Source organism: the organism of the source record quoted next, unplaced genomic scaffold (assembly GCF_019419815.1).
Source record: "Pyrus x bretschneideri cultivar Hongxiangsu unplaced genomic scaffold, Pyrus_bretschneideri_v1 Contig31, whole genome shotgun sequence".
NCBI lineage: Eukaryota > Viridiplantae > Streptophyta > Magnoliopsida > Rosales > Rosaceae > Pyrus > Pyrus x bretschneideri.
In genome coordinates, this window is record NW_025999624.1 from 1,288,662 (window position 1) to 1,307,033 (window position 18,372).

The 18,372-nt window shown below is 42.0% G+C and overlaps 1 protein-coding gene across 1 annotated transcript in view; it reads right to left on the reverse strand.

Moving 5' to 3' along the window:
* Window positions 1-4,088: 4,088 nt before the first annotated feature.
* LOC125480030 overlaps window positions 4,089-18,372 on the reverse strand; it is a gene marked incomplete at its 3' end in the record, with an annotated part of 115,300 nt that continues 101,016 nt past the window's right edge. Inside the window, exons 4-5 of the mRNA XM_048590244.1 lie at window positions 15,852-16,560; window positions 4,089-4,968 (exon numbers count right to left, since the gene is read on the reverse strand). Coding sequence (XP_048446201.1) covers window positions 4,089-4,968; window positions 15,852-16,560 — 1,589 coding nt within the window. The remainder of the gene's footprint in view (window positions 4,969-15,851; window positions 16,561-18,372) is intronic.

Here is an 18,372-nt window from a genome sequence, read left to right on the forward strand (position 1 = left end):
TTTGGAACTATATGATGAAACGCCTTCTAAGTAGTAACCAAGCAAAGAATAATGAGATCATGCAACGACTTTAGAAAACAAGAAATCACAGATTATACTCTCCAAAGAACGTTATAGGCTCAAGTCTCTCAGGGTTGTAGCGTTTGTTTGAGTTCTTTCCTTCAAGCATGTTACATAACTAATTTTTTATTTTTATTTTTTATGATTGCATGTGAAGTCATACATTATAACCATAACCAAGCATATACCAAGAGTAAATCAAACTTTTCTCCATGTTTATAACTCTTTTTAACAGTCATGCAATTAGAAACCAAATCCTTATCATTGTGTTGGAAGGTGACCTACGACACAAAAACGACTCAAAACACTCTTTTTAGGCTTTTCAAAACATGTTTTTCAAATTTTTATGTGATTTTCGAATTTTTAAGTCAAAACACACTAAACACACTTAAAAACAGCAAGAAACAACATTTGAAGTTATGGTGGATAAAACCCTACGAATTTGCATCAAAACACTTTAGTAACTCCCCCACACTTAAAACAAACATTGTCCTCAATGTTAAAAACCACACTAAACACAAACAAACATATAAACAGCAATTAAACATACTAAACATGGCAGAATGTATCTAACAAAGAGAAGAGTTTAGAGATGCAAATCTGGTTATGGAGTTTTCGTTCCATCTTCTCCTTGGTGATTGCAGTGAGGCTTGGATCTTTGTGATTCCACAGGCTTACTCTTGAACTGCGCTGCTTCCATCGTTGATTTTCCTTTATGCTACTCTTGAACTGGGCAGCAGGCTTCCTTTGGTCACCCCCGAAGGTCTGAGCTTCCTCATCTTATCTGTTTCTTTGTTCAATCTCTCCAATTCGTATTGAAGAGGGTTAGAGGATAGCTCAGCAAAGCTAGGTAAGCAACCAGGGAATAGAGTCCAGATAGACTCCAAGTGCCGGCTGATTGCTTCTTTCACTTTGCCATGCAAGTAATATCAAGGACAAAGGAAAAGACAGGGAAAGAGCATGATATGAGATACCTTTGCTTTCGCCCTTGATGATATGAGATACCTTTGCTTTCGAAGAGGCAGCGAATGAATCCACATGTTTCGATCCACCGTTTCCTCTTCCTCATTCGTACTGCAGGCATTTGGTATCTTCTTTGGGGGATACATCCATGTTTGAAAGTGTGATCTCAAGAGAAGGAGAAATCTGAGCATGTTTGAGAGGGTTGGTTGCAGCTTACATTTTCGGCCGAGAAGGAAAATTATGCATTTGTGGGTGTATGCCTTGCCATGAAGGTTGATGTATATAGGAATTGTAATGGCAAATGGCAGTGCGGATGCGGCAATGTCCTCCACGTGTCTTCTGAAAAGCTGGGAGCTTTTGACAAAGTGGCACGCGTCTTCTGAAAAGCCGGGAGCTTTTGACAAAGTTGCACTCACTTTCTGGAAAGCCGGGAGCTTTCGGCTTTGTCACCCACGTTTGTCGGCTAAAGTGTGCAGCTGATTTCTCGCCTTCCATGCGTCTTCTGAAAAGCTGGGAGCTTTTGACAAATTTGCACACGCTTTCTGAAAAGCTTGGATTGCGTCTGAAGAGCTGGCGATCTTTATGCCAGAAAATCCGGTTTTTGAAGAGCGGTGTCTCTTCAATGCTGAATTGGTGATTGTGTCGCCTATCCTTTAATAGAGGTGATCGATCACCTCTATCTGCACACTTTGAAGACTTCCCAAAAATCATCTTCGGCTCGTCGAGATTTCCCTCCATCCAACCCTTCTCTTCTAACTTCGTGAACAATGGCTAGCTCATCCAACCCATCGAACCTTTGCTTAGATTTGAGTCTAAGCAGTGATCCGGTCGCACCTCGTCAGGGTAAGGTATGGTGCCCGTCTTTCTTATCTTCCCATGGCCCTCTTACAGATGAGGACTCTGTGATGACGGATCCCACAACGGCTACGATAGTGGCTCGGAACCTCCTCACTCCCAAAGACAGTCAGCTGCTTTCAGGACGGTCCGATGAGTTGGCCGTTCAAGAATCCCTGGCTCTGAGTGTTCAGTGTGCTGGCTCTGTGTCCAACATGGGCCAACGCCTTCTTGCACGCTCCCGTCAGGTTGAATCCTTGATGGCGGAGGTGGAGAGTCTTAAGCAGGAGATCAAACAGCTTAAGTACGAGAACCGAAGTTTGCACGTACTTGCCAACAATTATTCGTCAGGCATGAAGAGGAAGCTTGATGAGCTTGATGACCGTCAAAGGCTTGCAACTTTCTTCCAGAGGCACCTCTTTCCTGGGTCATCCAGCGTTCCACCAAGGTTTGGGGCCTTGAATGATCTATCTTCGGTGCCTCCCGCTCCGATGCCTTCCTCTCCGAGACCTCCTGTTCCGATGCCTCCTTTTCCGATGCCTTCTGCTCCGAGAGTGTTGCCACGTAGTGGGGCCTCACGTACACAACCTTTGTAAAGGCTCCATCTTTCTGCCATGTTTTTCTTTTCTTTTTTTTTTTTTTTTTTTTTGTAATCACTCGGAAATCAATGAACAAGTGTTATTCACTGTAATGGGTTGCCTCCCACGAAGCGCTTTCTTTTACGTCTTGGAGCCGGACGAGTACTCTCTTCAATCTTCATTTGAGCCCACGGAATGGAAAGGAAGGTCTTCCACCACTTGCCCCACACCATGCTCGTAATATGGCTTCAACCGATGCCCGTTCACCTTGAATTCTACGCCATTCCTTAAGCTTTTTATGTGGACTGCACCATAAGGTAAAACGTTAGTAACAACAAACGGGCCAATCCATTTAGAACGCAACTTACCAGGAAACAAATGTAGGCGAGAGTTGAAAAGTAACACTTTCTGCCCAACTGTGAAGGTCTTGGTTCGAATCATTTTATCATGGAATGCTTTGGTCTTGGCTTTGTACATCCGGGCATTCTCATAGGCTTCATTCCGAATCTCCTCAAGTTCATTCAATTGGAGCTTCCTATGAACTCCCGCTGCATCTATGTCCATGTTGAAAGTCTTCACGGCCCAATGTGCCTTGTGCTCTAACTCTACGGGCAAATGACATGGCTTACCATAGACGAGCCGAAAAGGTGACATCCCAATGGGTGTTTTGTACGCCGTACGATATGCCCATAGTGCATCATCTAAACGTAAGCTCCAATCCCTCCTTGTTGGTCCAACGGTCTTCTCCAAAATTTGTTTGATTTCTCGGTTAGACACCTCGGCTTGGCCATTTGTTTGAGGATGGTAAGGTGTGGAGACCTTATGGTTGACATGGTACTTTCTTAGCAACGCCTCAATGGTCCGATTGCAAAAGTGAGACCCTCCATCACTTATGATTACTCTCGGCATTCCAAACCTAGCAAAAATGTTAGTTTTCACGAAATCTGCAACCACCTTAGAATCGTTAGTACGGGTGGCTTTTGCTTCCACCCATTTAGAAACATAATCAACGGCTAGCAAGATATAAGTGAAACCATAAGATGGAGGGAAAGGGCCCATGAAATAAATGCCCCAAACATAAAAAATTTCAACATTAAAGACAGGGGTTTACGGCATTTGGTCCTTGGTACCTATGTTACCCATTCGTTGGCAACGATCACAAGACATACAAAAGGTTCTAGCATCCCTAAATATAGTCGGCCAATAAAAACCACACTCTAGAACCTTGAGGGCAGTGCGTTGTGTGCCAAAATGACCACCACATGCATATGTGTGACAAAAGCTTAGAATTGAGTGAAATTCAGAATCATGCACACATCTACGTACAATTTGATCTGAGCAATACTTCCACAAATAAGGGTCATCCCAAACATAAAAACGTGCATCATTTTTAAGCTTATCACGTTGGTGCTTGTTTAGTTCATTTGGAAATTGTTTAGCCACCAAGTAATTCACTAAATCTGCATACTATGGTTCACTTACCTCAATGGATAGCAGCTGCTCATCGGGAAAAGTTTCAGGGATAGGTACGGCATGTTCATGCTCCTCGTGGATCATTTGGCTTAAATGGTCAACCACTACATTCTCGCTTCCTTTCTTATCCCGGATTTCAATATCAAATTCTTGAAGAAGAAGAATCCAACGAATAAGCCTCGGCTTTGCTTCCTTTTTCGTGAGCAAGTACCTCAAAGCTGCATGATCAGAATAAACGATTACTTTAGTACCAATTAAATATGAACGGAATTTATCTAAAGCAAAAACCACAGCTAGAAGTTCTTTTTCCGTCGTGGAGTAGTTCAATTGGGCATCATTGAGAGTCCGAGAGGCATAGTATATGACATGCGGCCGCTTGTCTCTTCTTTGTCCTAGAACAGCTCCTAATGCATAGTCGGATGCATCGCACATAAGCTCGAACGGAAGGCTCCAATCTGGAGGTACAATAATGGGGGCCGAGACTAGCTTCTCCTTGAGTTGGTTAAATGCCGAATTACACTCTTCATCAAACTTGAATGGCACATCTTTTTGAAGCAATCGGCAAAGAGGGTTGGACATCTTGGAGAAGTCCTTGATAAAACGCCTATAAAACCCTGCATGGCCAAGAAACGAACGTACCTCTCTAACCGAAGTAGGAGAGGGTAAGTGACGTACAAGGTCTATTTTCGATTTATCTACTTCAATTCCTTTTTCTGAAACAATATGTCCTAAAACTATACCTTGTTTCACCATAAAGTGACATTTCTCCCAATTCAAGACAAGGTTAGTTTCAACACATCGTTTCAAAATTAAGGTCAGATTATCCAAGCAATTATCAAATGAACTCCCAAACACACTGAAATCATCCATGAAAACCTCAATGATCTTTTCAACAAAATCGGAAAATATACTTACCATACACCTTTGGAAAGTGGCCGGTGCGTTGCATAAGCCAAATGGCATGCGACGATAAGCAAATGTTCCAAATGGACATGTGAATGTGGTATTCTCTTGATCATCCGGGGCTATCACAATTTGGTTATATCCAGAGTATCCATCAAGAAAACAGTAAAAAGCATGACCGGCTAACCTTTCGAGCATCTGGTCGATGAATGCCAAAGGAAAGTGATCTTTCCTAGTCATGGCATTTAGCTTCCGGTAATCGATACATACTCGCCATCCAGTCTGAATGCGTGTAGGCACGAGCTCATTCTCATCATTCTTGATAACAGTTACTCCGGACTTCTTGGGAACGACTTGAACTGGAGAGACCCAACGGCTATCGGAGATAGGGTAGATCACTCCGCAATCCAAAAGCTTGATTATTTCCTTCTTCACCACTTCCATCATCGGAGGGTTGAGACGGCGTTGAGCCTCTCGGGATGGCTTAGTCCCCTCCTCAAGAAGTATACGGTGCATGCATGTGGTAGGGCTTATTCCTTTAATGTCGGCCAAAGTCCACCCTATGGCCGTTTTGTGTTCTCGCAGCACCCTCACAAGCTTCTCCTCCTTCATTGCCGTGAGACTTGATGAAATGATGACGGGCAATGTTTCGCCTTCTCCCAAAAACACATACTTCAAATGGTCCAGCAACGGCTTAAGTTCAAGTGATGGTGCCTGAACAACAGAAGGTAGCATCTTAGTGGAAACTGAATTTAAAAGTGAGAGTGGAACCTTACCATATTGTTGTGGCAATGACTCAAGGGCTGCCACAACCTCAATTATTTCTTCACTAGAACCCATGGCAAAGAATTCCTCCTCCTTGCCGTGACCTTGCATTGGCCCAAATCCGTCATTTTTGCACTCTATGGCCTTAGTGATGGTTGTTTCCAGGGCGTCCTCGTTCAATTCTTCAAGGTATACCTGCGCCAAAGAATCGATAACATCAATGGAAAAACAAGAATGGTCATCAACGGGATATCTCATAGTTTCAGAAATATTAAAATCAATCACTTCCCCATCGAATTCCATTGTCAAGGTGCCTTTGTATACATCAATCTTCGTTCGGGCCGTCTTCATGAATGGCCTACCAAGGAGAATCGGCAAAGATGTAGAATGGGCTGAATCCTCCATGTCTAGGACGTAGAAATCAGCCGGAAAAATTAAATGGTTCACCTGCACAAGCACATCTTCCAAAACTCCTTTTGGATACGCGTTAGAACGATCGGCCAGTTGTATAATTACACCATCTTGTTTTAATTCACCCAAATTCATAGATGCATAAATAGAATAAGGCATGACATTTATGGATGCACCTAAATCAAGCATGGCATGTTCAAAACGATTATGTCCAATCACACAAGGAATCGTGAAACTACCGGGGTCTTTGCACTTGGTAGGCAGTTTACGTTGCAAAACAGCGGACACATTCTCGCTTACCTTCACTACCTCTTTGTTTGCCCTTCTTCTCTTTGTATTGCATAGGTCCTTGAGGAATTTAGCATACTTTGGAACCTGTTTGATTGCATCGAGAAGCGGTATGTTCACTTGCACCTTCCGGAACGTTTCAAGAATGTCCTTCTCGCTTTCTTCCTTTTTTTCTTGCATGAACCTGCAAGGAAAAGGTACATTGGGCAGATTAGGACGTGAAGTACATGAATTTGAACTTAAATTACCTGATTTGGCCGAGTTAGGGTGATTGGGGGCCTGCGGCATTGGGTTTTTCACCCTTTCCGTGGGTGAGCTAGACACTTCCTCAGGTTGTGTCGTCTCTTCATCTACTTTCTGGGCAGATTTGGGATTGTTTGGCTCGGTCCCAACTTCTTTTCCACTCCTTAGGGTGATGGCCTTGGCGGATTCGAATCCTCCCTTTGGATTGACTGTGGTTGAGCTAAGAAGCTTTCCTTGCTCTCTAATCTGTCCAAGGAACTCAGAAATCTGCCCTATTTGTTTCTTCATATCCATCATCTCTTTCTCGTTATTTTCTATCCGGTTGTTTTGATTTTGCAACCCCTGCGAAATAGAGGTTAGTAATTGCATAGCTTGATTACTTTCCAAGGACGTACCTGAATGAGATGATGCCGAAGGTTGTTGGGATTGTTGGGGTGCATACGGCTTGGAATAAAAACCAGGGGGGTTTGGCCTAAATCCTCCTTGTTGGGCAGCTTGTTGTGGCTCCCTCCATTTGAAGTTTGGATGGTCCCTCCATCCGGCATTGTAAGTGTTCGAGTATAGGTTGTTTTGATTTTGTCCTTGGAAACCAATTGCATTGGCAGATTCCCACCCACCATTCTCGATTAGTTGAGGGCACTTGTCAGATGGATGCCCTTGAATTGAGCACACGCCACAAACTTGGTGTTCTTGTGCTTTTGGACCAATCACAACCTGAGAAACAAGAGAAGTAAGATTAGCAAGTTGTGATTGAATTTCAGAAATAGCACTCACCTCATTTACACTTTGTTGCCGTGGGGCTTCCCTTTGGCCCACTCCTTCATATTGTTGAGCGTTGAGCGCTCGGTTGGCTATGAGAATCTTGGCATCCCTTGGTGTTTTGTCCACCAATGCTCCTCCCGCTGATGCATCAAGCATTTGACGTTCGATAGGAAGGAGGCCCTCATAGAAATATTGAAGGAGAAGTTCCTCCTTCATTTGATGTTGAGGACATGAAGCTACAAGGCCCTTGAAGCACTCATAATAAGCCGGGAATGTCTCACCATGATTCTGTTGAATACCACTAATTTTCTTCCGTAGGAGAATCACTCTCGAAGTAGGGAAGAATTTCTCCAAGAAAGCACGCTTCATACTCTCCCACGAAGTCACAGTTCCCGGGGCTAGTTCGTAGAGCCAATCTTTGGCCTTGTCCATAAGTGAAAATGGAAAGGCCTTCATCTTCAATATACTCCCATCCACAGTGACGGGGGTCATGCTCGAACAAACCACCTCGAACTCCTTCAAGTGTTTGTTGGGGTCTTCCATAGACAAGCCATGGAACTTCGGAATATGGTGTAACAAACTGGATTTGAGTTCAAACACCTCAGTCTTCCCCTCTGCAACCGTGGGGTATTGGATACAAAGAGGCAATGCATTATCCAAACCCGAGGCCGAAAGCTCCTTGATGGTTCTATTATCTGCTGCCATGGCTTGTTCTTCTTCAAAAATCTGATCCGTGGGCTTTTCTTCTACACCTACTTCGTCTTCTTCAAGCCCAAGTTGTGGTGGAGGTTGTGGTGGCTCTTGTTGACTCCTCGTTCTCCTCAAAGTGCGATCAAAATCACCATCAAAGTCGGAAATGTTCTCTATAATAGGCCGAGAGCTACGAGTCATACATAGTACCTGAAAAACAAGAAAACAAACAAACTAAGAATCTGAAATAAGAATGCACGAAAAACAAAAAATAAAAAATAAAAATAAAGACAAGGGATTAGCAACGTTGCTAATCCCCGGCAACGGCGCCAAAATTTGATGCGAGAATTACTTGACACTCAAATTAAACCCTCGTTTGACAATTGTAGTAGAATGGATAAGTGAGGGATCGTTCTAAACCGGGGATTAGGAGGGCTTGCTAAAACCTTCTAAATTGACTTAAAAACGTAAAAACAATATAAAACACTAAACTAGACTCAAAGAATGTGAAACTAAATGTTAAAACACTAAGACAAACCAAAAGAATCAAAATGCTTTAAAAACACAAACTAAATTGATTTCTAACTATATTGAACATTAAAGCAAAAGGGGGATTGAGGTTTGACGAAAATTGAAATAACGAAACAAGTTAATAACTAGACAGAATGTAATTGATGAAATAAGATGGTTGGTAAATTAGCTAGAGGTTCTTTCTCCACACATGATATTTATGCATATGAATCAATTTCCAGTTATTCCTTCATTGAATTATGAACGACAATGCCCCAAATTAACCGTGACATCACTAGTTAACCCTCAGATTTTCCTTATATTATTGGATTGGATGGCATCATTCGACAACCCAAAATATTCTCAAAAGTTCCCTACATGTCATCATAATAGAGATACAATCGAAGATCATTAAGAATAATGAAAACCATAAGCATTGACAAAGCATTTCCAACCATGACATCATGTTACTCATGCTAAGAATTAAACTTAACGCGATCGTGACAAGCGACCTTCACTACTTTCAAGTATAAGTTAGTAACGATTATGTGAAACCTTCTTAAACTTTAGCCACATATTCATGCATGCTAATTAAGTGTCGACCCTCAATCAACAAACACAAATAAGTTAATCATCAAATAGTTAAGCCAATTGCATTCACGAATCAAGAGTTCATAACCGGAATTCATCAATTCATATTACATAAATAATCATGGTATTGAAATCACCCCTAGCCAAAAAGGGTTTAGTTCCTCATAACTTTGAAATCAAAGAAACACCTAAACATTCCAACAACTCAAACTTGAATTGTATGAACGTTTAGGCACTCTTCTCTTCCATTCCTCATATTACAAAACAAAGAGAATTGAATTTAAACATTGAAATCAAAGAAACGCGTAAACATTCCAACAACTCAAACGTGAATTGTATGAACGTTTAGGCCCTCTTATCTTCCTCTTTATTGTGGCACAAGGACTAAGGGATGTTGTTGGTGTGTTGAATGGATTGGGGGATTATGGAAATGGAAGAAATGGAGGAGAAATGGAAGGGAAATGGAGAGAAACTCACGGCTAGGGAGAAGATGGAAGTGTTTGTGGTGTGTTGTGTATGAAATGAGATGATCCTTGAATGAATGAATGCAAGGGTATTTATAGGAGGAGTGGAGGTGTATATGGCTATTTGTTTAATGTGTTTGTGTATTATGATGAATGCATGTGAGTTAAAGAGGGAGAATGTGGTGAAATGATGAAGTAGGAAGGTGGAAATGCATGTGAGATGTTGGAAAGGAAATGGGAATATAAGTAGGCCACGGCATGGGAGTTGTTTTGTTGGTGTAAATGTGCCATGGTTGCAATGATGAAGAATAAAGGGTGCATGTGGGGTGGAATTGAATGAATGCAAAGTGAATGAATAATGAAATGAGTTAAAGAGGGAGAATGTGGTGAAATGATGAAGTAGGAAGGTGGAAATGCATGTGACTTGTTTGTGGAATAAAGAATGAATGGTGGAATGATGAAGAGTTGCATAAAGAATGCATGTAGGGTTAGCTAGGTTGGCTTTGTTTGGGTGCATGTGTGTTAATGGTGGTTTTGCATGTGAATTGATGGATTGTTTTTTATGGAATGGATGGTTCTTTGCATGGCTTTTGAAGTGATTGTGGGCTTTGGAATTAGAAGGAAATGCATGGCCTTGGGGTTGGTTTAAGAGAGAATGGGCTAGGCCCTTTGTTTTATGTCCAAAATGAATACAAGGCCTTCAAATTCGTCCAACACTTTGGCTCCAATCATATGCTATCCATTCCAAGCCCAATTTTGCTCCAAAATGCTCCAAAATGCATCTTTTTGCTTCCTTAGCCATATGAACCTAAAAACACACGAAAATGGCTTAAACTACTAAAACAACTATGAATTAACAACATAGATGCACGAAAACAAGCTAAGTAAGTCGCCTAAATATGCTCCTATCAAACTCCCCCACACTTATCTTTTGCTAGTCCTCGAGCAAAACAGAATAAAAACAAATAAACAAAACGACACTAAACACGTAAAACACAACCTACACCTTCCAACAATCGTTTCAGGGATTTCCAATGCACATGACAAGTTAAAAATCATTATTCCCACAGAATTTAGCCATCTTTACCCTTAAGTACATTCTTAATCATAGTCACCACATACTAGTTCATAATTAAGCATTTAAAACCATGTTTTGAATGTAGTAACATGCCTTAGAGAATTTGCTCAATTCCTTACAAGATATGCACTCAATTTTCACTCAGATTTTTTTTTACTACACACCCTAATCTAGTCATATGTGAGAAGATTGATGTAAACATGAAAACGAACACTCACATATATGTATCACAAAGAACGCAATTTTTGGAGTTAATAAGCATGTTTAGATTATGATCTCATGAATGGAATGCTACTACTTAGACGCGAGAACCAGTGACACCATATGCTCATACCAAGTTCAAACTCCACAAATTGAAACACATAACACTCAAGATTGAAGTCACGGGTTGTAATGGGGCTTGGGGCGTGTGGATAACAAAGAAGGGATATGGAAAACAAAGGTTCTCAAAGAAATAGTGAGCAAGGCAATTGAATGAACTTAGAATTCACTTTTGAATGAAAACTCAACTTTGGAACAAAAGGGAGAATTTAGACAATTTTGGGCCAGAATTGGTGTTTTGAGCCCTTTCTTCAATCACTCATTTTTTTCAAGCTCTTTTTTATTTCTTTTTTTTTTTTTTTTTTTTTTTTTTTTTTTCTTCTTTTCTTTTGAAACTCAAAACATACTTAAGAACAAGCATTCCTTCCCCCACACTCATTTTCTTGCATAATGTAACTCAAAAGGAATTCATTTAAGCATGCTCACTATCTTTTAAGAACAAGGGTAAGGACGGTCATATTCTAGGTTAGGTGAAGATAAAGTGGGTTAACAAAGAACATGGGCTAACATGGCTCAACGGGGGTAAAACTTACAACATATACGAAATATGGGAAGTGAGGCTATTTGGCTATGGTGGCAACTACACAACTTCATCTTGATATATGTTATGCAAATCAATAACATGCTTTGAATGAAATGGGCATGAGTTCTAGCATTTGGAACTATATGATGAAACGCCTTCTAAGTAGTAACCAAGCAAAGAATAATGAGATCATGCAACGACTTTAGAAAACAAGAAATCACAGATTATACTCTCCAAAGAACGTTATAGGCTCAAGTCTCTCAGGGTTGTAGCGTTTGTTTGAGTTCTTTCCTTCAAGCATGTTACATAACTAATTTTTTATTTTTTTATTTTTTATGATTGCATGTGAAGTCATACATTATAACCATAACCAAGCATATACCAAGAGTAAATCAAACTTTTCTCCATGTTTATAACTCTTTTTAACAGTCATGCAATTAGAAACCAAATCCTTATCATTGTGTTGGAAGGTGACCTACGACACAAAAACGACTCAAAACACTCTTTTTAGGCTTTTCAAAACATGTTTTTCAAATTTTTATGTGATTTTCGAATTTTTAAGTCAAAACACACTAAACACACTTAAAAACAGCAAGAAACAACATTTGAAGTTATGGTGGATAAAACCCTACGAATTTGCATCAAAACACTTTAGTAACTCCCCCACACTTAAAACAAACATTGTCCTCAATGTTAAAAACCACACTAAACACAAACAAACATATAAACAGCAATTAAACATACTAAACATGGCAGAATGTATCTAACAAAGAGAAGAGTTTAGAGATGCAAATCTGGTTATGGAGTTTTCGTTCCATCTTCTCCTTGGTGATTGCAGTGAGGCTTGGATCTTTGTGATTCCACAGGCTTACTCTTGAACTGCGCTGCTTCCATCGTTGATTTTCCTTTATGCTACTCTTGAACTGGGCAGCAGGCTTCCTTTGGTCACCCCCGAAGGTCTGAGCTTCCTCATCTTATCTGTTTCTTTGTTCAATCTCTCCAATTCGTATTGAAGAGGGTTAGAGGATAGCTCAGCAAAGCTAGGTAAGCAACCAGGGAATAGAGTCCAGATAGACTCCAAGTGCCGGCTGATTGCTTCTTTCACTTTGCCATGCAAGTAATATCAAGGACAAAGGAAAAGACAGGGAAAGAGCATGATATGAGATACCTTTGCTTTCGCCCTTGATGATATGAGATACCTTTGCTTTCGAAGAGGCAGCGAATGAATCCACATGTTTCGATCCACCGTTTCCTCTTCCTCATTCGTACTGCAGGCATTTGGTATCTTCTTTGGGGGATACATCCATGTTTGAAAGTGTGATCTCAAGAGAAGGAGAAATCTGAGCATGTTTGAGAGGGTTGGTTGCAGCTTACATTTTCGGCCGAGAAGGAAAATTATGCATTTGTGGGTGTATGCCTTGCCATGAAGGTTGATGTATATAGGAATTGTAATGGCAAATGGCAGTGCGGATGCGGCAATGTCCTCCACGTGTCTTCTGAAAAGCTGGGAGCTTTTGACAAAGTGGCACGCGTCTTCTGAAAAGCCGGGAGCTTTTGACAAAGTTGCACTCACTTTCTGGAAAGCCGGGAGCTTTCGGCTTTGTCACCCACGTTTGTCGGCTAAAGTGTGCAGCTGATTTCTCGCCTTCCATGCGTCTTCTGAAAAGCTGGGAGCTTTTGACAAATTTGCACACGCTTTCTGAAAAGCTTGGATTGCGTCTGAAGAGCTGGCGATCTTTATGCCAGAAAATCCGGTTTTTGAAGAGCGGTGTCTCTTCAATGCTGAATTGGTGATTGTGTCGCCTATCCTTTAATAGAGGTGATCGATCACCTCTATCTGCACACTTTGAAGACTTCCCAAAAATCATCTTCGGCTCGTCGAGATTTCCCTCCATCCAACCCTTCTCTTCTAACTTCGTGAACAATGGCTAGCTCATCCAACCCATCGAACCTTTGCTTAGATTTGAGTCTAAGCAGTGATCCGGTCGCACCTCGTCAGGGTAAGGTATGGTGCCCGTCTTTCTTATCTTCCCATGGCCCTCTTACAGATGAGGACTCTGTGATGACGGATCCCACAACGGCTACGATAGTGGCTCGGAACCTCCTCACTCCCAAAGACAGTCAGCTGCTTTCAGGACGGTCCGATGAGTTGGCCGTTCAAGAATCCCTGGCTCTGAGTGTTCAGTGTGCTGGCTCTGTGTCCAACATGGGCCAACGCCTTCTTGCACGCTCCCGTCAGGTTGAATCCTTGATGGCGGAGGTGGAGAGTCTTAAGCAGGAGATCAAACAGCTTAAGTACGAGAACCGAAGTTTACACGTACTTGCCAACAATTATTCGTCAGGCATGAAGAGGAAGCTTGATGAGCTTGATGACCGTCAAAGGCTTGCAACTTTCTTCCAGAGGCACCTCTTTCCTGGGTCATCCAGCGTTCCACCAAGGTTTGGGGCCTTGAATGATCTATCTTCGGTGCCTCCCGCTCCGATGCCTTCCTCTCCGAGACCTCCTGTTCCGATGCCTCCTTTTCCGATGCCTTCTGCTCCGAGAGTGTTGCCACGTAGTGGGGCCTCACGTACACAACCTTTGTAAAGGCTCCATCTTTCTGCCATGTTTTTCTTTTTTTTTTTTTTTTTTTTTTTTTTGTAATCACTCGGAAATCAATGAACAAGTGTTATTCACTGTAATGGGTTGCCTCCCACGAAGCGCTTTCTTTTACGTCTTGGAGCCGGACGAGTACTCTCTTCAATCTTCATTTGAGCCCACGGAATGGAAAGGAAGGTCTTCCACCACTTGCCCCACACCATGCTCGTAATATGGCTTCAACCGATGCCCGTTCACCTTGAATTCTACGCCATTCCTTAAGCTTTTTATGTGGACTGCACCATAAGGTAAAACGTTAGTAACAACAAACGGGCCAATCCATTTAGAACGCAACTTACCAGGAAACAAATGTAGGCGAGAGTTGAAAAGTAACACTTTCTGCCCAACTGTGAAGGTCTTGGTTCGAATCATTTTATCATGGAATGCTTTGGTCTTGGCTTTGTACATCCGGGCATTCTCATAGGCTTCATTCCGAATCTCCTCAAGTTCATTCAATTGGAGCTTCCTATGAACTCCCGCTGCATCTATGTCCATGTTGAAAGTCTTCACGGCCCAATGTGCCTTGTGCTCTAACTCTACGGGCAAATGACATGGCTTACCATAGACGAGCCGAAAAGGTGACATCCCAATGGGTGTTTTGTACGCCGTACGATATGCCCATAGTGCATCATCTAAACGTAAGCTCCAATCCCTCCTTGTTGGTCCAACGGTCTTCTCCAAAATTTGTTTGATTTCTCGGTTAGACACCTCGGCTTGGCCATTTGTTTGAGGATGGTAAGGTGTGGAGACCTTATGGTTGACATGGTACTTTCTTAGCAACGCCTCAATGGTCCGATTGCAAAAGTGAGACCCTCCATCACTTATGATTACTCTCGGCATTCCAAACCTAGCAAAAATGTTAGTTTTCACGAAATCTGCAACCACCTTAGAATCGTTAGTACGGGTGGCTTTTGCTTCCACCCATTTAGAAACATAATCAACGGCTAGCAAGATATAAGTGAAACCATAAGATGGAGGGAAAGGGCCCATGAAATAAATGCCCCAAACATAAAAAATTTCAACATTAAAGACAGGGGTTTACGGCATTTGGTCCTTGGTACCTATGTTACCCATTCGTTGGCAACGATCACAAGACATACAAAAGGTTCTAGCATCCCTAAATATAGTCGGCCAATAAAAACCACACTCTAGAACCTTGAGGGCAGTGCGTTGTGTGCCAAAATGACCACCACATGCATATGTGTGACAAAAGCTTAGAATTGAGTGAAATTCAGAATCATGCACACATCTACGTACAATTTGATCTGAGCAATACTTCCACAAATAAGGGTCATCCCAAACATAAAAACGTGCATCATTTTTAAGCTTATCACGTTGGTGCTTGTTTAGTTCATTTGGAAATTGTTTAGCCACCAAGTAATTCACTAAATCTGCATACTATGGTTCACTTACCTCAATGGATAGCAGCTGCTCATCGGGAAAAGTTTCAGGGATAGGTACGGCATGTTCATGCTCCTCGTGGATCATTTGGCTTAAATGGTCAACCACTACATTCTCGCTTCCTTTCTTATCCCGGATTTCAATATCAAATTCTTGAAGAAGAAGAATCCAACGGATAAGCCTCGGCTTTGCTTCCTTTTTCGTGAGCAAGTACCTCAAAGCTGCATGATCAGAATAAACGATTACTTTAGTACCAATTAAATATGAACGGAATTTATCTAAAGCAAAAACCACAGCTAGAAGTTCTTTTTCCGTCGTGGAGTAGTTCAATTGGGCATCATTGAGAGTCCGAGAGGCATAGTATATGACATGCGGCCGCTTGTCTCTTCTTTGTCCTAGAACAGCTCCTAATGCATAGTCGGATGCATCGCACATAAGCTCGAACGGAAGGCTCCAATCTGGAGGTACAATAATGGGGGCCGAGACTAGCTTCTCCTTGAGTTGGTTAAATGCCGAATTACACTCTTCATCAAACTTGAATGGCACATCTTTTTGAAGCAATCGGCAAAGAGGGTTGGACATCTTGGAGAAGTCCTTGATAAAACGCCTATAAAACCCTGCATGGCCAAGAAACGAACGTACCTCTCTAACCGAAGTAGGAGAGGGTAAGTGACGTACAAGGTCTATTTTCAATTTATCTACTTCAATTCCTTTTTCTGAAACAATATGTCCTAAAACTATACCTTGTTTCACCATAAAGTGACATTTCTCCCAATTCAAGACAAGGTTAGTTTCAACACATCGTTTCAAAATTAAGGTCAGATTATCCAAGCAATTATCAAATGAACTCCCAAACACACTGAAATCATCCATGAAAACCTCAATGATCTTTTCAACAAAATCGGAAAATATACTTACCATACACCTTTGGAAAGTGGCCGGTGCGTTGCATAAGCCAAATGGCATGCGACGATAAGCAAATGTTCCAAATGGACATGTGAATGTGGTATTCTCTTGATCATCCGGGGCTATCACAATTTGGTTATATCCAGAGTATCCATCAAGAAAACAGTAAAAAGCATGACCGGCTAACCTTTCGAGCATCTGGTCGATGAATGGCAAAGGAAAGTGATCTTTCCTAGTCATGGCATTTAGCTTCCGGTAATCGATACATACTCGCCATCCAGTCTGAATGCGTGTAGGCACGAGCTCATTCTCATCATTCTTGATAACAGTTACTCCGGACTTCTTGGGAACGACTTGAACTGGAGAGACCCAACGGCTATCGGAGATAGGGTAGATCACTCCGCAATCCAAAAGCTTGATTATTTCCTTCTTCACCACTTCCATCATCGGAGGGTTGAGACGGCGTTGAGCCTCTCGGGATGGCTTAGTCCCCTCCTCAAGAAGTATACGGTGCATGCATGTGGTAGGGCTTATTCCTTTAATGTCGGCCAAAGTCCACCCTATGGCCGTTTTGTGTTCTCGCAGCACCCTCACAAGCTTCTCCTCCTTCATTGCCGTGAGACTTGATGAAATGATGACGGGCAATGTTTCGCCTTCTCCCAAAAACACATACTTCAAATGGTCCAGCAACGGCTTAAGTTCAAGTGATGGTGCCTGAACAACAGAAGGTAGCATCTTAGTGGAAACTGAATTTAAAAGTGAGAGTGGAACCTTACCATATTGTTGTGGCAATGACTCAAGGGCTGCCACAACCTCAATTATTTCTTCACTAGAACCCATGGCAAAGAATTCCTCCTCCTTGCCGTGACCTTGCATTGGCCCAAATCCGTCATTTTTGCACTCTATGGCCTTAGTGATGGTTGTTTCCAGGGCGTCCTCGTTCAATTCTTCAAGGTATACCTGCGCCAAAGAATCGATAACATCAATGGAAAAACAAGAATGGTCATCAACGGGATATCTCATAGTTTCAGAAATATTAAAATCAATCACTTCCCCATCGAATTCCATTGTCAAGGTGCCTTTGTATACATCAATCTTCGTTCGGGCCGTCTTCATGAATGGCCTACCAAGGAGAATCGGCAAAGATGTAGAATGGGCTGAATCCTCCATGTCTAGGACGTAGAAATCAGCCGGAAAAATTAAATGGTTCACCTGCACAAGCACATCTTCCAAAACTCCTTTTGGATACGCGTTAGAACGATCGGCCAGTTGTATAATTACACCATCTTGTTTTAATTCACCCAAATTCATAGATGCATAAATAGAATAAGGCATGACATTTATGGATGCACCTAAATCAAGCATGGCATGTTCAAAACGATTATGTCCAATCACACAAGGAATCGTGAAACTACCGGGGTCTTTGCACTTGGTAGGCAGTTTACGTTGCAAAACAGCGGACACATTCTCGCTTACCTTCACTACCTCTTTGTTTGCCCTTCTTCTCTTTGTATTGCATAGGTCCTTGAGGAATTTAGCATACTTTGGAACCTGTTTGATTGCATCGAGAAGCGGTATGTTCACTTGCACCTTCCGGAACGTTTCAAGAATGTCCTTCTCGCTTTCTTCCTTTTTTTCTTGCATGAACCTGCAAGGAAAAGGTACATTGGGCAGATTAGGACGTGAAGTACATGAATTTGAACTTAAATTACCTGATTTGGCCGAGTTAGGGTGATTGGGGGCCTGCGGCATTGGGTTTTTCACCCTTTCCGTGGGTGAGCTAGACACTTCCTCAGGTTGTGTCGTCTCTTCATCTACTTTCTGGGCAGATTTGGGATTGTTTGGCTCGGTCCCAACTTCTTTTCCACTCCTTAGGGTGATGGCCTTGGCGGATTCGAATCCTCCCTTTGGATTGACTGTGGTTGAGCTAAGAAGCTTTCCTTGCTCTCTAATCTGTCCAAGGAACTCAG